The 22,223-nt window shown below is 37.9% G+C and overlaps 2 protein-coding genes across 5 annotated transcripts; both read right to left on the bottom strand.

Annotated features, from left to right (window-relative positions):
* Positions 1-425: 425 nt before the first annotated feature.
* Positions 426-12,426, bottom strand: LOC149844096 (vesicle transport v-SNARE 13-like). 4 transcript variants are annotated; one of them, XM_090002057.1, is made up of 7 exons: positions 12,064-12,426; positions 11,400-11,489; positions 11,037-11,225; positions 2,734-2,792; positions 2,450-2,635; positions 1,990-2,160; positions 426-897 (listed from the first exon to the last, which is right to left on the bottom strand). In XM_090002057.1, exons 3-7 carry the CDS (start codon positions 11,128-11,130, stop codon positions 745-747), a joined length of 663 nt encoding a protein of 220 aa, XP_089858183.1. In that variant the 5' UTR covers positions 11,131-11,225; positions 11,400-11,489; positions 12,064-12,426; the 3' UTR covers positions 426-744. The 4 variants fall into 4 exon arrangements, with proteins under 4 accessions (XP_089858183.1, XP_089858182.1, XP_089858184.1 ...); XM_090002056.1 differs by lacking the exon at positions 11,400-11,489; XM_090002058.1 differs by lacking the exon at positions 11,400-11,489 and having other exon boundaries at positions 11,037-11,166.
* A 5,074-nt stretch (positions 12,427-17,500) lies between these two features.
* LOC149844095 (NPL4-like protein A) lies at positions 17,501-22,077 on the bottom strand. The gene is made up of 2 exons (XM_090000318.1): positions 20,943-22,077; positions 17,501-17,969 (listed from the first exon to the last, which is right to left on the bottom strand). The coding sequence occupies exons 1-2, from the start codon at positions 21,930-21,932 to the stop codon at positions 17,709-17,711; spliced, it is 1,251 nt and encodes a 416-aa protein (XP_089856444.1). The 5' UTR covers positions 21,933-22,077; the 3' UTR covers positions 17,501-17,708.
* Between the last annotated feature and the right edge of the window lie 146 nt (positions 22,078-22,223).

Raw genomic sequence — 22,223 nt, 5'->3', positions numbered from 1 at the left:
GTGGGGCCCTAGGCCTGATGGAGGGCGATCAGGTGCTTAATGCACAAATATTTGTGCTTGTGCCATGTGATTGCACCGGATCCGGACTCGAGCAGCTCTGTTGCATCCTCTCTTTTAGTGAGACCCGTTAGGACACTTGGTGTGTCCTGATCGTGTTATAATTTGAGAAAGTCACCCATTGTTTCACCTGATCTGCTCTCCTGGCACATGGGTGGTTGAATAACTGGCAGGAGTCTCCCTAAACCCAGCTAACCTTTCAGCCGAAAAAAAAAACAAAAGAAAAAAGAAAAAGAAAAAGAAAAAGAAAGAATTTTTTTTTTTTGGAAAGGCAAGCTGGGGTTAGGCGGACCCCTACCAGAAGAACACCCGCCCCATGTGGAAGAGGGATTCGATCCTGGGCCTTCAGCTTGACACAGGACCCCGCTTAACACATGGGATACCACCTCAGTGGTAAAAAGAAAGAGATTTACCACAATAGCATACTAACTAGATTATGAGATTATTCTGAAAAATAAATCATAATGAATTTTATTACTAGATATGATAAAAGCATTAACACATTCAAGTTTTAGAAGAACAGGTCATGACAAAGCCAAACCAAACACAATTAAACACAGCAAACCAGAAACAAGCCTGCATCGTGAGATACTAGAAAAGCCGAGGCATAAGTCACATACATGCGCACGTATTAGAAAACTCAAACCAGCTGAAAAATTGCACGTGAAATTGGAAATGCCGGGATGCCTAGTGGGTCAGCTTAAAATACAGAACCAAAATAATCACGATGACCAGAACGGCAATTACGGCGCCAATAATCCACTTGTTCCTGTCCATTCGTATTGACATGGCGGTCAGGATTTTTCTGCTCTTACCAATGTTGTCGTCCACACCATGAAGCTGAGATTTGTGTGAACACAAAAATCAGGATATTGAATTTAAACTACTTCAAACAGAAGAAAACAAATAAAGAGCAAAAGCTCAGAAACCAAGAGCAATATTCAAAACTGAATTTTATAGCATGTTCTAATTGGTATCCCATGACTAAAAGCTGATGCACAATGCAATGGTTTAAAAGGGATAACATTTGACACCCACTAGGGTAAAGAACCCCACAGTGAAAAACTCCATTTTTTCTTGGTTTTCTAAACTTTTTGCATCTGATCAAGAAGTGATCTACATCTTCGGTTTGGTAGAGACCGGCCTTAGGATCATGTTTGACCGACAAGTATGTCGGATTTTCTGGGGGTTGAAAACTCAATGGCCTACAATATACTGAATTTTCAACCTTCAAAAAATCATATTTAAAAAAAATACAATCCAATGGTCGATTCCTACTATTTTGACCATGCTTGACACATTCATTGGTCAGATTTGGTCAAAACAACCTCTTTCTGAGTTCCAACTAGGGGTTAACTATCCTGGTTTAAAAGTGACATTGTTATGTCTCTAATAACACAAAGGGTGATGCGCAGAATGTACTTAAATGGCGGATGTAGCCAGTCCTCTGCATGAATTCCCAATCACACCGGGAAAATTAACCAAAGCAAAAGTTGTGCTCTAGTTGTATATAAGCCAACAAATTTCCTAAAATATCAACCACAGCACTGGGAGATAATTTGTTTTCTCTGATCCAAAAGCCTTGCTAAGTTGACTGAAAAATGAACATTATGAATAACTTGAGTCCAAAAGCAGATCGAAGCAACATTAGGAGCATCCGAAGCTAGCAACTATTAATAGGTAGCTACTAAAAACAAATGAACGAGGGCAGAGAACAATTTGCTAGACTTAAAGGAACTAACAAAACACAAAAAATATGCAGAGAATATGAACCTAATTCAGAGAAAATGCAACTGGCTAGATGGCGGCACATGACTAAATGCAGTATGTTAAAAACCTTAGTGTGCATAATTCACCTATAATCCTATTCTTCCAAATCAGTTATATGCAGTATCAATAATAACTTCAGGACAAACAAAAATCTCAACATACTGTATTGTGAGCATGTAAGAGTGACTGGCGTTGTTGATGAAGGTCTTGAAGAATTGAAACACCAAGCTCCTCGGTCTCTAGCATTGTCCTCCTGCTTTCTTTGACGTGTTCACTAGACTGGTTTAATCTCTCTGTCGTTGTAAGCAACCTACTTCTTTGATCAGCTGATACCTATATCATCCAATCTCAAAACAATCATGATTGATTAGGACTAGCTAATCTGCAAGAAGTTATAAAGTAAAAGGAGACTGGCGTGTTATGAGTTTCCTAGATGCAATGTATCATGAAAATATGGTAATATGCCAAACCGAACTGCATCCCCCAAAATAAAAGAAGATAAAATGGAAAAGATTGAAGTGCTTCAGGTGAGATCAATTACTGGCTCCAAGACTAAAAGTCAGCACCAATAGTGACAAAATTTTCATATGAATCAAATAAATTTTTTAGCATGATACATTACCATAAGGGTATCTGCCATTCCTGACTCTAGAAGTTCATCTCTTGCAGCCTGAGCATTAGCTGATGTGATCTTTTTAACTTCACTTTTCAAATTGTTCAAATCAGATTTATATTCTCTCAACTTCTGAAGAAGCATAGCTTTCACACCTGGCTGTAAACTTCTGGCCTCAAGGTCCATCTTGCGGATCTATGCAGATTCACCCAGACAGGGAAACAACATGGTTAAAATACAGTTATAGTGTACTAGACAACATTCTACAGAAACAGAAGTTGATTCATACATACCAAACCCTCTGCTTCATCCAACACAGTTTTTATTTCAGATATTTTTTGCTTCTTTTGTTCTGCAAACTCAAAATGACATGACATAGAGCATGAACAACGTATTCCACCAAGGGGAGGGACAAATACTCTATAATCTAGAAACTAGTTACAAGAAAACTCATCAATTATTGACATACTTTATGGTCACAACATATTGCAAATGTTGTCCTATTATAAATCATATATGCCTTCAAGCAAGAGGACTTCACACTGTCTCTCTTCTTGAAATATTTCAAATGGTACCTTGATAAAAGGCTACCTTTTCAAATATAGAATAACGGTGCTGGATGGGGCACATGGAGAAGAGGATAGCGCATATCAATGTTGTGAAAAGCGTTGAGGCATAGCGAAGCGCTCCACCAAAAACTGAGGCGAGGCATAAGCCTCAAGGAGTAAAGCGTAAGCCTCAATTTTTTTTTTGAAAACTTAAAAAATACTTTAAAAATACAAATAAATAAAAAAATGCTTTATTGATAAAGCAACAATCAATAAGATAGAAAATCTCAAATAAATACCGAAAAAATTATTATACATAATTACTTTCTCCTAACACATAATTATACAAAAAATTATTGGTTTTTATTTTCTAAATGAGTTCCACGAGAAAAACTACACAGAATATTCATTACCCTAACTATCTTCTCTACCATCAATGCTCAGTTTGGTTTTAAACTTACCAACCTAACAACCTATGGACTAGGGGAGCAAATGGATCTGATACCGTCAAATATCCAATCCAAGTCTGGCATATTATTGTGAAATTGTCTACGAAGAGACAATACATAAACAAGTATAAAAACCTTATAAAAGAAGTGCACGAAAGCACTCTCACAACACTTGAACAAAATACACAAAAAGTGTATAAATAATAAACATGCAATAATGCATGTATTTCAATATATAAAAGCAAATGCTTGAGACTCTCAAGCTTAAGAAAATACAAAGGGGGAACACCCCTATTTATACAAGAAGGAAGGAGGCAAGAGGGGGCTCCCCAAAGGAGTCGTTGGGGAGCTCCCAACGGTCACAATTGTGACCGTTGGGGGCTCCCCAACGACTCTATTGGGGAGACCCCCAATGCACTTTTTGAGAGTGCAAAAAAGAAAAAATAAAAATTAAAAGAATTACAAAAATAATGGAAAAATTACAGCATATTCCAAATGGAATATGCGCAAAATGTAAAATGACAAAAATACCCTTTCGGGTAAAAAAAAATAAAAATGTATAAATATATATACTTATATATAGAGATACGTATACATATAAAATATGTATACGTATCTCTATGTATATAAGTATATATATTTATACTTACAATATTGATTTTGAGTGTACATTTTAACACCCCCCCTCAAACTTACGGTGTGATAACCGCAAGTTTGTCCAGAAGGAAATGAAATCTAGGCGAACAAAGAGCTTTTGTGAAGAAGTCCGCAAGTTGATACTCAGACGTCACGTATGGTAGATCAATGACCTTCTTCAAGTATTCTTCTCTGACATAATGGCAGTCCATCTCTATATGCTTTGTTCGCTCGTGAAAGGTGTGATTTTTGGCAATATAGATTGCACTTTTATTGTCACAACACAGCTTTGTTGGTTCTCGGATAGGTACTCCCATATCTTCCAAAAGTTGTCGAATCCATACAATTTCCATGGTAGTGGATGCCATGGCTCTGTATTCGGCTTCAGTGGATGACAAAGAGACTTTCTGTTGCTTTTTACATCGCCATGAAATCAAAGATTCACCTAGAAAAACACAAAAACCAGTGGTGGAGTGACGGTTACTAGGGTCACCTCCCCAATCTGAGTCAGTATAAGCAAGTAATTTTAAATCAGAAGAGGAAGATAGAAATACTCCCTTATTTATTGTGCCCTTCAAGTATCTGACGATGCGAAGAACAACACTCATATGAACGGTTGTGGGAGCGTGCTGAAACTGACTGGCGATGTGTATAGCATGTGATAAGTCAGGTCTAGTAATACTAAGATACATTAACGAACCTACCAGCTGCCTGTAAGGGGTAGGATCGGTTAAAGGAACACCATCGTCAATTTTCATTTTTGCTCCCACAACTTCAGGAGTTTCGCATACTTTGTCATCAGAAATCCCGGATCTGTCAATAATCTCACAAGCAAGTTTAGACTGAGATAAAAAATAACCACGTTGCGAATAAGCAACCTCAATTCCAAGAAAATATGTCAGAAAACCCAAGTCTGACATCTCAAATTTTGAAGTCAAGACGGACTTAATACCCTTGACTCCTTGAACATCATCACCTGTAATTAACATATCATCAACATAGAGCAATAATATTACAATCCCTGCTTTAGATTTCTTAGTAAATAGAGCAGTGTCAGTATAGCATGAGAAGAAACTATTTTCCAACATTACACTGGTAAATCTATCATACCAGGCTTTGGGAGCCTGTTTCAATCCATAAAGAGCCTTTCGAAGACGAAGAACTTTATTTTCAGGAATCTTCATGCCTGGTGGGGCATCCATATATACTTCTTCGTTAAGATCACCATTTAAAAAAGCATTTTTCACATCCATTTGAAAAATGTTCCAATTTTTAATAGATGCAATAGTAATGAGACATCTAACTGTAACCATTCGGGCTACAGGAGCAAAAGTTTCTTCATAATCAATTCCATACTCTTGCCCATACCCTTTTGCAACTAAGCGAGCTTTATACCTTTCAAGGGATCCGTCACTCTTAGTTTTAACCTTAAAAACCCATCGACAACCTATAGTTTTCTTTCCTATGGGTAGAGTTTCGAAATCCCAAGTTTCAGCCCTTTTAAGAGCATTAAGTTCATTTTGCATAGCTTCTTGCCATTCTATACATTTTTTAGCTTCTTCAAAGTTTCTAGGTTCAAAATAAGAATGAATGGCACTAAGACAAGTCCTATATCGGGGTGAAAAGGAATCAAAGGAGACAAAACGAGTTGGAGGTCTCCTATTCCTCTCAGATCTACGGTGATCGAGAACAGGAACAAGTTCACTATATTGATCAATAGCACTTCTAAAGGTGTCTTGGTTTCTACGTGAGTATGTTATTGGATCACTTGAACTCCTGCCTTCTTGTTGGTTATGCTGTTCGACATTACCCTCAATGTCCTCATCATGGTTTGATGATACATCATCATCACTAGATACATCATCATTACTAGACAATAAGTCAAAAAGGAAGGAATAATCAAAATTTTCTTGTTGCAAAACATTTTTTTCAAATCCACTTTCATTTTCCAAAAAAGTTACATTTCTAGAGACATATAACTTATCTTCTCGAAGATCATAACACCGAAATCCCTTTTGAGTTTCAGAATAGCCAAGAAAAGCGCAGGGGATAGCCTTGGGAGAGAGTTTGTCATTCTTATCCGTAAGTATGAAACACTTACACCCGAAGACTCGTAATCTATTATAATCTGGTTCAAGTTTATATAAAATCTCAAAAGGGGATATTTTTCCTAATAATCTAGAAGGCAAACGATTTATCAGATAAACAGAAGCAAGAGCAGCTTCAGCCCAAAAAATTTTTGGTATGTTTTGGGAAATAAGAAGGGTTCTAGTGGTCTCAATAATATGTCTATGTTTTCTTTCGGCCAACCCATTCTGTTGGGGGGTTTTAGGACAAGATCTTTGGTGAATGATTCCTTGATCTTCAAGATATATTTTAAATTGGTTGGAGAGATATTCTCCTCCAGAATCACTTCTAAAAATCTTTATGTTACTATTAAATTGATTCTTGATCATCGAATGGAAAGTTCTAAAGCATGAAAAGACTTCATGTTTGAATTTAAGAAAAAAGATCCATGAATATCTAGAGAAATCATCCACAAAAATAACATAATAAGAAAAACCTCCTTTTGAGACAACAGGTGCCGGTCCCCAAACATCGGAATGAACAATTTCAAAGGGTTTTGATGAGAACATAGTTCTTTGCTCAAAAGGTAAACTTTTCATTTTTCCGAGAATACAGTCATTACAAGAAAAGGAACTTTTACATAGGTCTTTTGCAAAATGTAAGTAAGACAACTTGGTGATATTAGGATGACCAAGTCTTTTGTGCCACATGTTTATATCTTTGTTTCGGGCAACATTACAAAAAGATTTTGGAACTCGAAGAGATTCCATGTAGTATAAATCGCCTTTTCTAAAGCCTTCCCCAATCAATTTCCCGGACAGGCGATCCTGTATTAAACATTTATCACATGAAAATTTAATATCACAACCATGATCCGAGAGTTGAGAAACAGAAAGAAGATTTAAATTAAGTTTAGGTATAAATCTAATTTTTGGAATAAAAAAGTCTTGAGTTTCAAAATTACCTATTCCTTTAATTTCAAGAGAAGTTCCATCCGCAGTGGAAACAAAGGATGGAGAAGCATTTTTTGAATAATCGGAAAGTGAAAACATGTTTGGGGACATATGAAAGGATGCACCTGAGTCCAAAAGCCAAGGGACTTTACCTGGAATGGAAGAAGTAGACACGGCGGCACCGGATGTAGCTCCCTTGAGAAGAGGTTGAAGGGCTTCCATTATTTGGTTCAACGAGAGTGACCCACTTGATGATGCCTCTTCCTTTTATGGTGCGCCGGTGGTGGCCATAGCAAGGAGCTTCTTCCATTTGGGACATACCGGCTTGATATGCCCCGGTTCTTTACAAAAGTGACATATAGTCTTGCTATAGTCCCGCTTCCCTCTTTGTCCACCATCTCCTCCTTGATTTTGGAATTTAAAGTGAGGAGGACGATAGGTCTTTACATTATTTCCGGGTCTTGATACGGCATTAACCTCATTATTTTCTTCATAATTACAAGGAACCATAAGAACACTTGGTCCTTGTTTACATAAATTCATACGAGTCTCCTCACCACTTAATTTGGTGAGAACATCTTCAAGAGAGGGAGGAGTAAATGAGGATAGAAGTGATGACCTTATTTGCTCAAATTCCGGTCTCAACCCATTCAAAAAATTGAAGAAACGATCTTCTTCAAGTTGCTTGTGGCGGAGTTCAATTGCCTCTCCACTCCATTTTGGTTCAAGCATAGAGAGCTCATCCCAAATAGAGGAAAGATCGGCAAAATATTCCCTAATAGACATATCACCTTGAGTAAGGGAGAGGGCCTTCTTTTGAAGGTAATACTTATGAGATAGGTCTCTTGATGTATACATCTTCTCGAGATAATGCCAAGCTTCCGATGCCTTTTTGAATTTGATAATGTTGGCATTAATCTTCGTTTCGACGGATGCGAAGAACCAAGAAAGAATCTTGAAATTCTTCATTTCCCATTCGTCGTGTTTCTTTGAGTATTCTTCAAGAGCTTTGATCCTTTCCTCTCCCTCAAGAATCTTGATTTCACTTCCGTCCATTATGGTTATCTTGGGTTCCGGTTCCGGAATTGTTCCTTGCACATAACCCCACAATCCTTTTCCTTTTATGTGGGCCTCCATATTCCCGGCCCAAATATGATAGTTGGACCCATTCAACTTGAAGCCAAGGGCAAAGTGAGACTCTTTCTCACCCATTAAGACGTAGAGAGAAGAAGAAAAAAGGCGTACCAATACGATGTTTCCACTTCTTCTTAGCACAAGATCCTTCTAAAATATTTGAGAAGCAAGATCCACCACTTCAATCTCAAAAAAATCCGAAGGCACGGTTTTCGAGGCACTCGAACAAAGGCGGATCTCACGATCTCCAATCAACAACCGAGCTCTGATACCATGTGAAATTGTCTACGAAGAGACAATACATAAACAAGCATAAAAACCTTATAAAAGAAGTGCACGAAAGCACTCTCACAACACTTGAACAAAATACACAAAAAGTGTATAAATAATAAACATGCAATAATGCATGTATTTCAATATATAAAAGCAAATGCTTGAGACTCTCAAGCTTAAGAAAATACAAAGGGGGAACACCCCTATTTATACAAGAAGGAAGGAGGCAAGAGGGGGCTCCCCAAAGGAGTCGTTGGGGAGCTCCCAACGGTCACAATTGTGACCGTTGGGGGCTCCCCAACGACTCTATTGGGGAGACCCCCAATGCACTTTTTGAGAGTGCAAAAAAGAAAAAATAAAAATTAAAAGAATTACAAAAATAATGGAAAAATTACAGCATATTCCAAATGGAATATGCGCAAAATGTAAAATGACAAAAATACCCTTTCGGGTAAAAAAAGATAAAAATGTATAAATATATATACTTATATATAGAGATACGTATACATATAAAATATGTATACGTATCTCTATGTATATAAGTATATATATTTATACTTACAATATTGATTTTGAGTGTACATTTTAACAATTATGTCCATATTTGAATCATTCAAGTAAGATCCAAACATGCATTCAGATTGGGCTCCAATTCGCTTAGCATACAGCTCCACTGCTACTGCTGATGACCATCCATCTCAACGTATGTCAGAAAGACACGTCGTCGACACAAGGACGCATGAGCAGGTTTGACTTGTAAGTTTGAAAATGTTTTGAAAAATAAGATGCGAGGACACAATTGTTCAAAGTTTTTAATTAATAATGTTAAAAAATGCATTTTATTAAAATAAACCTTTAAAATAATAATAAATAATGCATTTTAATGTTTTGAAAATGTATTTTTTGTCATTTACGCCTCAGACATGCGCCTCAAGGCACAAAGGGCCTCACCTCAAGGCGATGCACGATTTTAACAACACTGGTGCATATAGTTAACCAAGTACTCTTATGCAGTACATAAAAAATTTGCAAAATAATTGTAAATGCTATCTTACTGGTCGGGAGTCACTCTAAACAAAAAAAAAAACATGATTAAATGATTGGCCTTTGTGTTTGAAAAGCAAAATATATGATATCGGCTGCCATATGCAAAGATGAGAATTTTGTTCCCCTCAAGATCTATTTTATCTTTTCTTATTACCAAAACAACCTGACCATGCACAGTTGGCCACAAGATAATGCTGGCTTGATTTCGGGATTCCATTGGTGGTCACTATCACTAATTGGTAAGGTCAAAATAGCTGTTATATAAAACAAGCATAAGACTTGTCAACAAGCATAAACCTAATATACATTTCAAATCCTTAAATAAGTTCCATATAATTGCCCAGCATGTGATTGGTGCTGTTTACTACTTTTTTTTTTCAAAACAATGGTCAGCATCTTTCCTTATGTTCAAGTTAGTTAGGTGGTATAATCCTCAAAGTGCTTGACCATTTGGCTACAATATCCTTATGATACAGGTACAGGGACACTGCACAACACAGAGACAGACTGAGATAATATATGGGCCTATCTTTGGTATCTCAGAGGTTACCATACTTTCTAGTAGAAAGACATGGTTGCAGGTATTATTTAGCCAATCAGACCCTGTAGATGTGTTTGCCATGGTTTTCTTAGTAAGAAACACGCTTTGGATCTAAGTGTTTTGAGTTTTTGGGGTGAAGTTCTCATGCACTGTGTCGTTTATTTTTAAGTTCCTAACCTGTATACACATCAAAGCCTCTTATCTTATTGCATGTTTTCCAGTAAAAAACTAGGAGACAACATTTTGTATGGTCAAAACCACAAACCATTCAATAGTAAACAAATAAAAATCAATGGACCACCAGATAGTATGTACCATCAAGTTACTAAAGTAATGCCCGATAAGAGTGTGTTATTGACATAACATATGAAACAGTAAGATAGAATCATTTGGATTGTGTTGGGCTAAAATGAAGCAACCGGGTAGTGTAGTGTAGTGTAGTGTATAATTCCATTGTACTTGCTGTCAGAATGTTTAGTCAGCTACTGTTTCTTGATTTGAAGATTCATAGTTGATTCTATCAATCCAGACTGAAATGAATCCTCCCTCCAAACAAGCTGACTCAAATCATATTGAGATGGAAAAATCATATTGAAATGGACTCCCAATTAAAAAAGGATAACTTGAGAAGTAATCACATGCATTTTCTCATCTCCTTAGAGAAGTAAATCAAAGACCTTTTTCTTCACTTTTTTTCTCCAAAATAAAAGAAAGTGAACAAAAAGGAAAAGTAAGTACAATAAGTTACGGTTCCTGAAAAGCTAGCTGTATGATCATAAAATATGAAGACAGAAATTCCTCCAGCTAAGTCCATATAAGTCGCAGCTGCTAAAAGCATGACTGCAATACATGGTAATAACTTGAGAGTGTAAGTTCCAAAAAATATTACATTATCTCAAGACTAGTAATTCATACAAATTAGAGGAACAGTAGCATAGTGAGCCTCACCTCCATCAAGCAGACCAGCAGAAGTGCACTTCTTAGAGAGATTTGCGGACAGTTCACAATATTGACGCTCGTATCCTTCAAATACCTGACTCATTGTGCCTTACTGCTCTTTTACTGGATCCCCAATGCCCTGGATCTCCAATCAATAAGCATAATCATTTAGCCTAATATCAAGATGGCAGGCAGCATCTGTTGAAAAATAAAAATAATTTTATTTGTGGCAGTGATTTTATACATCTATAATATATTGAAAGTTGTCAAACAAAAAAGAAGTAAATTCTCCTTTAATATGTATCCTGGTTCGTCTGCTGTCATCATAATTAAGAACCTAATTCGATGAGTTCTCGCATAATTTTAGCAAACCTCAAACAACCAAGCCCTAGAAGATCTGTGGTCATCTATCCAGCAGCATTGCGTTTTGTACAACACAACTTAAGATTCTCATTCCTTCGTCTGTAATTTGCAACAATTGAAATTAAATTGGGATTGATGTCATGAAATTCATGGGAACGAAGAGATTTGGAGCTCACAAGTTACGAAATTCTCAAGCATGCCGATGCCGAAAACTGAAGAATTCCTTTTTTTTACGAGACGAAACAACAAACAAGAACTACCAACAATAAAAAAATAAAACAAAATCCTAATTACGTGCTCTCCACCCAAAAAAATCCCGCTAAATTCATGGATCATACCAAGAACTCGATGAAACCATTTTTCTCGATCGCCCAATCAACGACCCCTATGAACCGAAACAACGCCAAAAGGAAAAAAAAATCACAAGAAAGATCAAACCATGGAAAATCAAGCATCCAGGAGGACATCGATAAAGGATCAAACCCATAATCACCCAACAAAGAAAGCAGGGAAAAGAAAAAAAAAGAACAAGAACGACACAAATATCCTGAAAACCCAACAAATTCGAAACACCCACAAGAAAAACTTCAGAGAATTAGAAACCCAAGAAAACCAAAGAAGGAATTCTGACACGTTACCCCATAATCCGCAAAGAAAAAGGAAGGAGAATTACCCGTACAGCAGCGGCGAGGATCCGGCCGGATTTCAGAGGGCGAGGGCGGTTTCCGGCATAAGAGGAACACCGAGAGAGAGAGAGAGAGAGAGAGAGAGAGAGAGAGAGAGAGAGAGAGAGGAGTTTTTTGGGGGGCTCCAAGACCGATACGAGGCGAAAGAAACGAACTGTGACGAGGGAGATCTGGGAACTCGGGGTTCCAGGATCTAGAACATCAAATAAAGCAGCGAAAGAATCACTTGTTTATTTATTTATTTATTTTGAGAAAAAGCAGCGAAAGAATTACGAAATCCCCAAATTCAAACCCAGGCGTTCATTGGAGATTTCACCAGGAAAGCAAATTCAATTCCAGATGTTCGATCGATCCAAACAAAGGAGTTTAAGATGGGTGCTTTTGACATTTCCTCTAATGTTTATGGGCAGTTCTGTAAAAACATTGTACCCCTAGGCTTTTGGTTGCTTCAATTATCTCTCTCTCTCAAGCTACTTTCTGGGTAGAGGTAACCATCTTGGTAAGCAAGAGTTTTATGGTTACCATCTTTACTTGGATAAATTGTTTCTTCATGCTTTTGCATGTATTATGTAAGTTGGTTCATTGTTTGCTTGGTGTATTATGTGAGAAGGAAGGTGCCACTTTTGATGGTAAACATCAATCAATGCCTATTTGTTAAATGTTTTTGTTGATCCTTATTCTTTATTTCATTGTTTTTTTTTTGTAATTTGGGTATATTTGGTCCTTGTATTTTTACGATTGATGATGAGATTAGGTTATGTCCGCCAAATGTTTGAGTAAATGCCCAAAATCATCATTTTAATGGATCTTCTTGCTTTTTCATGTTACTTGGCTGAATTCATTTAGGTGATTATATGTGCCCACCAAGTGCACGCAGTAGTTATGTTTTCCAAAACGATTAAACCAGTTGTAGTTCAAGACTCTCAATTTCAAGTATTGATCCAAATGTCATTATCTAATAGGAAATTAGGAATTGCGGGTTTCTAGTTCCCATATGTTGCACCCATTTATCCCTATATATGTGATAAGTTGGGATATTGTGATTGATAAGTGGGTGCATTCAAACACTCCCTTGGGATCATTCCATTTGTTGGAATTATTCTCAAAGAAGAATAAGACTTGTGAATTCTAGCGCGACTTCTCTTGGGATATACAGTGACATTGTTTTTTCAGCTTCACCCTGTGTATATTCTTGCAACTGCAGTTGAGGTCTGCTGCCAAGTGATGGGCAAAGCAAAAGGTGGTTCCATATTCATCAGGCTCGTCTCTGCGGCAGGTACCAGGTTCTTCTGTGTCAAAAGAAAGAACCCGCGAAGGATCACGGAGAAGCTTGAGTTTTAGGAAGTATGATCCCCGGGTGAACAAGCATGTTCTATTTACAGAGGCAAAGATGAAGTGACAAACTGATCATGCTTGCCTAGACCTCTTTTCTAATTCCGTTAGAATGGTGTCTGAGATTTAAATTTCAAAATTTCTGTCTTCATTAGTTCTGCAAGAACCCCGCTGTTTCCTACTTTCTAAAAAACAGTTCTCTTTCTCTCCAATTTTAGCAGTGCTTGCTCTTTGATAAAGATATGGTTTACTAAAACCATTGTTGTGATGCTATTTATCAGGCAAGACTTGCATAATCAAAATGCTGCATCGTGAGAATAAAAAAACTCATTTGGAGCACTAATTAAAAGTAATTATCATCAATTGAAGAAAAAGCAGCCGGCACCTTTACATGGGGAGCCAGTAATTGTCTTCAACTCTGAGAATGATCACAGTACCAGCTTGTACAACTAATGCCGTGTGGAAAAAACTTCAATTTGCATGATAAGTGTTTGTGATTGTATTGTAACTCTTTTTATTTATTTATTTCTTTTTTTATGACAAGGAACTCACCAGGCAAGTCATGGCTATAATTCCAGTGGGAATAAAACACGGGATGTCTGAAGTACAAATGGATGATTGCAATTCAAACTAACCACATGGGGCGACCCCATGGTGGGCAATTGTGTAGCAACTGTCATTAGTGCACCTTGTGCAAAGCCTAATTATACCTGCAATTAGAGCATGGTCCACTGACTGTGTGATGACATAAATCCCCTGATTATTAATAAGGTTTTTATCATAAACTTTGTTGGAGCATCATGGCCAACCAAATTAAACATGGTCTTCTTGGAGTTTAATTAAACTTGCACCATTTTCTATAACCAGAATCACCATCTTCCTGTACAGAAACATGCCCTTGAAAGGTTGTTAATCATAAACTTCATTAGCTAAGGATCCTGCAATTATGCTAACACTGCTTAGCACTGAAAAAAGCGATTGCAGCCCTTGCTTGGACTCTACTCCGTTGGTAGTTTTTTCATTTCTTACAATTTCCAGCATGAAAACAACTCTTCGGCCCTGTTTGAAAACAGCCAGTCGGTGGCAGCTAAGGATCCAGATATGAATCCCCAAAATTTATGGTTTTAGCAAATCCATATGGTTGTTTGGGATAAGTGGAATGGTTCAGCTGGGGATTCACAAATTCCACTTGTGCAGCTGAAAACTGAAATTAATACTGGAAGAGCATTGGGAAGGTCGTCGGAGCAGTCACCGTTGCCGGAACTAGATTTTTACTTTGTTCATGAGAAGATAAAGAGGAGCTGAGCGTTAATTTTATTTTATGACAAGATCAATTGCTGATATTTTGACTAAGCTTTAGCAGGACCACGTTTTGCTTATTTGAGGTCCAAGCTGAATCTTCCTGATAGATTGACGGGCATGTTAATGAGGAAAGATCCAAAATCATGCAGGTCAACTCAAAGGAATTTCCTACTTCATATGGGAGTTAAGATACAAAGGGAATGTCTACTGAAAGGAGTCCCCACGTTATCTAATGATAATAATAGAGTTCTTAATGTTGACAGAATGCAGGTGCACATGTAGTTATGAATCTTGACACTTGATGTACCAAAATTATCTATTTAATATGACCTCTCTCAACCAGAAGAATGTGTGTAAGAATGAGAGGGGGAACTTCTTGGCCCCGTGGATGAAAGTCCATACTGAACAAAACCACGTAAATCATGTGTTAGCGTGTGTGTGTGCATACGCCTTCTGGTTTTCGAGTTTTACAACAATGGTATATCGTTTTTAGTTCCCTTGTTATTACATTTGTGCAGAAATTGGAAACTTTAAGTCTTTATATTTATATATATATATAATGCTTGTTCTGCCCCTTCAAAAATCATAGCTTTTCATATTTTTTCTCACATCTAACACCATGGATGTCATCTATAGGTTTTGTTTAGTGGGAACAGGCTTTTGGGTCACCAAAATTTGACCTGTATACATGTTTTTCTAAAGATCCAAAATCAATGGCCACGAAAGAATCATTTTTTTTGCTCATAAAAATACATTTTTTGTCCAAAAAAACATGATCCAAAAGTCGATTCGCATTAAATCGAGCATGCTAAACACATCTAACGGTTCAGATTTATCATAAAACACATCAAACTATGAGGCAGAACGAGAAAAAAATGCCTAATATGCTCAGTTATATATATATATATATATATATATATATATATATATATATATATATATATATATATATATATATATATATATATATATGTGTGTGTGTGTGTGTGTGTGTGTGTGCGTGCTCACATAATGCTTTACTTTGAGTTTGAGGCCAAAAATGATAACCATTGGCAGAGATAGAAAGAACCCAGCAATAGGACTCTTTAGCAATACAGTTGGGACTATGGTATGATAGCAGCCAGCCGTTGAGTTTGAAAAACAAATCTTGCCCCTTTTCAGAAAATTCTTTTCACACTCTTTGGACATAGCACCTCATTCCTTTTTTCTTTTTCTTTTTTCCTTCTAATGAAAAGGGACAGAGGATGGATCAAGTGATTTAACAAAACACAAATGTTTTATGTTTTGAAATCGCCACCATCCCTCCCTTCAGTCATCACCATTCATTGTACGCAGGGAGTGGAGATGGTGGTTATTGAAGTGATGGAGGGTGGTGATTTCAAAATACAAAAAATGTGTTGTCAAATCACTTGATCCGTCTTCTAATAGATCACATCAGCTGACGTATGATGAAATCTATCCTACATTCACTCTAGCTGTGTGCAAGTAGTATTAATTTACAGTCCCATCCACCCCAAATGACTTTGGCACTGAGTATTCCCCACTTCCCACTCCGGCTACCTCCGACGGCCAGTTTCCAAACAGGGCCTTCATCACGTTGGGCATTGCCCAAAAATATAAAAAAGAAGAGGAACCTCATCAAGTTTAAACACCACCCTCTCATATCCGACACTAGAACAAATGTTTCATGCCTAACCAATGGGGGGTTTCTCCGCTTGAGCAGTTAGTGCACGTCAGTGACGTCACCATGTGATGGGATGTTGCAAGTTCGATACCCACTGGTAGGTAGGTGGTTGTGTAACTGCTGTTAAAGGAGGGGGCCTTAATGCCCCAGCTCTGTTATGGAAAAAAAAGAAAATGCTTCATGCCTAAGCCTCAAGGCCCTCAACTACTCAACAGATTCATGCAAAAGAAAAAAAAGAAAAAACAGCAAAGGAAAAGCTCAGAAATTCAAGCATCTTTGAAGAAGAAGAAGACCCAATTGTCATATTCAATCATAACGTGGCAGGCAGGCGTCAAGTGGAAAGCAACACGCTTGCAGTATGTCACAATAACGTGGGGAAAAAATTGCATGGTTCACGCAGAGGGAAGGGAACAAGGAGAGACGAGGAAGGATGAAATTTAGAATATAGTGAATTTTGGTGTTTCGAAAAAATGGTCTTGTAATTATAGAGTTTATACACGAGAGATTAAATAACCCTGCTACACCAACTTCAAAGAGAGAGAGAGAGAGAGAGAGAGGTTAGTAGGATGGGGCCTAGACCGTTTGACGGGCAGTCTAGGTTCAAATCCCATGGGCGTCACCCCCCTTCATAAGCTAAAGCTCGGTGACTCCCTGAGTTAGAGGGGTAAGCTCTCGAAGTTTTACGCCAACATTGGCCAGCACAGCTAGATCTCTGCGCCTAGGGCAGTTTCTCTGAGTAAAAAAAATATATATATAGAGAGAGAGGCCCTTTCCCCTCTGTAAGCTACCCGATGATTCCCCAACACTAGTATTGCTATTTCTAGCGTTATGACTAGCTTATTAGGGGCCTTGACGATCAAAAAGTTTTTTTTAGGTTTTTTTTTTCATTAAACAAAGAAAAGAATGAATAGCTTGAATTATTCCCACAAAAGGTCTGGAGGATCAGATCAGCTTGGTCGCAGCCTACATGTATCTACTTAATTCAAACATGCAGTATGTCATTGAAATGTGCTTGCAGAAACGCATGCTTCGGACCCTGTTTGATGCTTGAAATGAATTGGCATAAAAACAAAAGATCCACAGAAAATTACAAGCGATCAAATCTATGCGTTCAAGCAATTCTCTGTACTGCTATCTGTAAATGAATATCTGATTATGAATTACACATCCAAACTCTTCTGAGAAAAAGAGTTCTTCACATGCAACCAAGCACAAGTTAACAGAAAAAGTATTACACATCATGCTGGCATAGAAATCAAACTTGTTCCATTTTTACCTTAAAAATCCTACCCAAATAATAATCTATCCATGGCATCAATTCCCACCAGCATTGGCTAACGATTCGATAAGGAGTTGGTACCCTTCGGACACGGGCATCTGTGCCTGAACACACTCGGCCAATATAGGGACATCTGACTTGACATCAAGATACCTAGCGAGAAACAGCAGCAGGTGGAAATCTGAAATGCGCTTCACAAATGTGGCGTGTTTGGTTTGATCAAGATGATTCTTCAAAGCTCTTAAGGTCACTGGGTTTATCCTGTTCTCAATTGGGAAGGTTGATGAAAGCGGACCCTGCAAGTGATAAAAGCATCTCATGCAATGACCATGACAGGCAGAGCAAAACACCCCCGAGTAAAATGAAGAAAAGAAGCTAGAAGTCTTTCTTCATAAATTGGCTGCCACATACCAGTACCAGATAATACAAGAGCAAAATTGTGAAACAAACAGAACAGAATGGGCTGGTAACAAGAAAATATACTAAAGTATGGAACATCAAAAGTTGCCAATCCCTTGAAAGCTAGTAACCAACCAGCAAGTTTTTCATCTAGTTTGTATTTTTGTTCATCTCCAGTATTTGATTGTTCTATAAAATTATCTGATTAAGCAGGGTTAACCTCAAAATTAGCTTTGTATTTATCTGTGCCAGAATATGGTCCTAAATGTGTCCATGTCCTGTAAATAAAAACAAAAATAGTAACTGGTTTAAGATAAAAACAGCTAGTGAAGACCAAACTACAAAATCGTGCAGGATACAAAGGTATCTGATTCGGGATGTGATCTAGTGAATTAGGAAATCACGGGACCACATACCTGCACTAGGCCAAGAACTGGACTGTGAAGATATGATGTTTCTAATATAACTGCACATAATGTACTTTACAGAGGCTATTTACAAATAAATATACCCACAACATGTCAATAAATAGGAGTACGTAGCATTTGCTGAAAAGGTGGGCATCTTATAAATCTCTTTGAAAGAATATGCTCAGGAACATATAAAATTCAAAAGGATGCCTTTTTTATGCTCTTTCCTTTTTACCCTACCCATTAACCTAAGAACGATTTCATCTCATTTGCTGAAAAGGTGGGCATCTTATAAATATCTTTGCAAGAATATGCTCAGGAACATATAAACTTCAGAAGGATGCCTTTTTTATGCTCTTTCCTTTTTACCCTACCATTAACCTAAGAACGATTCCATCTGTGTCGATCCAACTGAAACATTGGACCAACTAGAAAGAACAGCCTTAATCCAGGGGAATGGATAAAAGATCTTCCTATGTTACACTATTTAATTCTTGATGATGAATTGATCTTATTAGATCATATATTGTTATTCATGATATTATAATCTCTTTCATCATCATCATCATCATCATCATCAGGATTCAATTAATCCAATCCCATTGAGTTTCAAAATTACGTAGTAGGATTTGTCATCTCTATGAGATTAGATCCCGATTCTTGTGTCTCTCTCTCTCTCTCAAAAAAAAAAAAAGATCCCGATTCTTGTAAAGCAAAATAAAATTCAATTATGAGAGTATGTTAGCAAATATACTCACATTTATTGCTATTGCACTGTTTATTTTAGTTTACTGCTGTTTTACTTATCATAGAAGTAAAAACAATCAGTCAAAATTATTAATTTGATCCAATAAATGAAGGGATTACAATTCCAAAGTCTTAAATGACATGGGCATACTGGATTGAATCTGCGATATATGTATCCAATAGATGAGATAGTATGGTGGGGAGAACTATATGAACCTTTCTACAATACTATCTATTGTATGAAGATATGGGATATGGAATTGATAGAGATCAATCTACAAACAACCTAGGTGTATCTTCATACATGTGGATTCAAATCCATAGATTCATTATCATATATATATATATATATATATATATATATATATATATATATATATATATATAATGTAGATTCAAATACCACTACCGTTCTATCTCTTTGCCCCATCCATCCATTCATTTTTATTTTGATAAATCTGAAATAATCCAACGTTAATAACAAAATTGTACTAACTCTAATTCACATGTTTCTCTTTAATTAAGTTAATAAGGTGCCGTGGTGGGATGCTGTTCATAGAGGATTGGAATCTAAGACCCTTGGTCAGGGAAGTGCAATTCTAACCATCTAGTATCTTATTTACCTCAAAATGATATGAACTTCATTTCTTAGTAGTACATGAAAAATCATAGCCACAACAATCCACAATTGTCACACTAAGAAAGACTATTAATTCAAGGCACCTTAGAAAAACAAGACATTGCTAATCTGTTTGATAATAAACAACAAGATGCATCATTAACATATCATAAAAGCACAATAAGCATGCCCACTGAAGGACGGTGATTGAATATTAAGAAACAGAGAAAAAAATAGTACAAACGACTGCTCATCCAGCAGCTGCACATTAAAGGAGGTAGAGGAAACAAGAGAGATCAAAGTATCTTGGGCCCATCTCATGAACAGATCAGACATAGATTGATAACAAGAATTTATGGTCTAATCACCAATTGGTCTGGTGTCCAAATATGTGAATCATTTACTAAAGCTACCAGGAAATAGGAGACCAATAAAGACTTGGAGGCATATAGCAAGTGAAGGCTTGAAAGATTGTGGAATGATTGAAATAACATTGATACCTTCTACTTGTTTCCCAGCCTGTTTGAGACTACAATTTGCCCTCAATGACTTGTCTATTGCCTTCGGCTTTACTCAGCTTACTTCACTATTTCATGAATTAGATGAGCTTCTTATGAACCAATGTGACTGCCCCTCTCTGCATCAATTATAACTATAGTGATTTCATTATTCCCTCTCACTTGACAAGTCGGCTAAGCATAGTCTCTGTTGATGCATCAACAGGGAGGGGTGGTCGTTTAAGCTATGGGATGTGTGTGTGCGCCGGACGTTTTATACAACTTGTTGATGCAGTACTTTAAAGCAGCAATAATGCACGATGTCAGGCCATGGGTTCAACCCGAATTTATTAATATTTTGCTTTTAGGAAATTGTAAGCGACCAACTGTTCTGGATTATAAAAGTCGAGCACAAAATAATATTAGCATGACATTTTACCATGACCGCACAATAACTCTAATTCAACATAATTTTTTTAGAATGAAGCCAACAAAATTTCGATTATCAAGCTGGGTACTAGTGAGTGATGCTTACTCAAGAAAGAGAAGGCAAACAAAACATAGAGAAAGTCAGTAGGAAATATAGCAAGAGCACACCTGGTGATCGAGAATCTTGACAACCACCAAGAAGAAATCATTGTCCACATCCCGTGTGTCTTTCCCTGCGATGACAACATCTTTCTTCATCCGCGACAGCTTAGGATCCAAGTCTGTGCAATCCTCCACAAACCACCCATCCTTGAATAGCTTAACACACTGATCACTCACCTGAAACGCTTCGAAATGCACGTCGGCGCCCCCGTCCTCGTTCACCTCCAATTTCACCACAGCAGTGACCCATTCCTTCAACCCGCTCTCGCTGTGGAACTCGGCCGACTGTCGAACCTCCACATTCGACAACGTGTAGTCGCCCTTCGTCTGCCCGACCGTTTGCGTGAAAATAAACCCCACCCTCCTCATCCCCAACCCCAGTGCCACCGCATCCACCCAGTTCTCCTCATCAGGATTTCTCAACAAGATCAAATTGTCCTCCGTCCCCTGTTGGGGAGGCTCGTATATGAACTCAACCGATACGTTCCCCTCCCCATCAACACTACCATACATAAACCCCCCTCGTTTCACGGCGAAAGCCAGCATCTCATTCACATAATGCTGAAACGCATTGGCTGCGTCGCGATCGAACGAGACCGAGACGCAATGCGGGTTCTCCTGGCGGGTGATCCGCATCTGCCGGGCGATGAGATCGTCCATGGTCATCTTCCTACCGAACGAGCCCGACGGTATGATGCGGGGCGCACCTGCGACGGAGCGCTCTCCCTGGTAGTACAGGTAGACAATCGATCCATTGGAGATGCCCAACGAAGAAATCGGCTTGTTGGGGTCTTCCATGTCTCTGAATTTCCCATTGCTGAATTGGGTTTCTGGGGTTTTAGCCAGCAAGAGGTTCTGGTTCAGAGACAGCGTCTGCTGGCTCACGGGAACCCTGAGTTGGTGCTCGATGAGGGATTTCAATTCGGAAATCGAGCAATTGGGGTTTTCCACCCTCACTCTCTCCAGCCCATCCCTACTTCTAACTCTGATCATCATCTTGATGCAAACAAAAAACTACCAATCTAACAATCTACTTGTGAATCCGCAAAATTAACTTCAAAATTAAAGAAGAATCGAAAAAAACGCAGAAAGAGATTGTGGGGTACCAACCAAATCGAGTATTGAGCTTTGGGGAGGTTCTCCTTGATCAGTGGGTGGAGGAATTAGGGTTATTATATGAGATCTGTGGAGAGTGGTTGCTTCGCCATGCTCTCAGATTCCTTCTCTCTCTATATAGGTTTCTACTTCACCCTCTCCCACGTTAAGAAGGCAAAGGAAAGCAAGTAA

This window comes from Nuphar pumila, chromosome 3 (genome assembly GCF_984573655.1).
Source record: "Nuphar pumila chromosome 3, dmNupPumi1.hap1.1, whole genome shotgun sequence".
Taxonomy (NCBI): Eukaryota; Viridiplantae; Streptophyta; class Magnoliopsida; order Nymphaeales; family Nymphaeaceae; genus Nuphar; species Nuphar pumila.
Note: the sequence above shows the minus strand (reverse complement) of the source record. Positions and strands in the feature narration are given on the sequence as shown.

What these genes read in the sequence shown, in the direction of transcription:
- LOC149844095 (XM_090000318.1), bottom strand. Translation starts at nt 21,932, where the DNA reads ATGATGATCAGAGTTAGAAGTAGGGATGGGCTGGAGAGAGTGAGGGTG. An exon ending in TCAAGATTCTCGATCACCAG is followed by an intron (nt 17,970 to 20,942) that starts GTGTGCTCTTGC and finishes TATCACTTGCAG; the next exon opens with GGTCCGCTTTCATCAACCTT.
- LOC149844096 (XM_090002057.1), bottom strand. Translation starts at nt 11,130, where the DNA reads ATGAGTCAGGTATTTGAAGGATACGAGCGTCAATATTGTGAACTGTCC. An exon ending in GAATGGCAGATACCCTTATG is followed by an intron (nt 2,161 to 2,449) that starts GTAATGTATCAT and finishes TGGATGATATAG; the next exon opens with GTATCAGCTGATCAAAGAAG. An exon ending in TCTTACATGCTCACAATACA is followed by an intron (nt 898 to 1,989) that starts GTATGTTGAGAT and finishes CACAAATCTCAG; the next exon opens with CTTCATGGTGTGGACGACAA.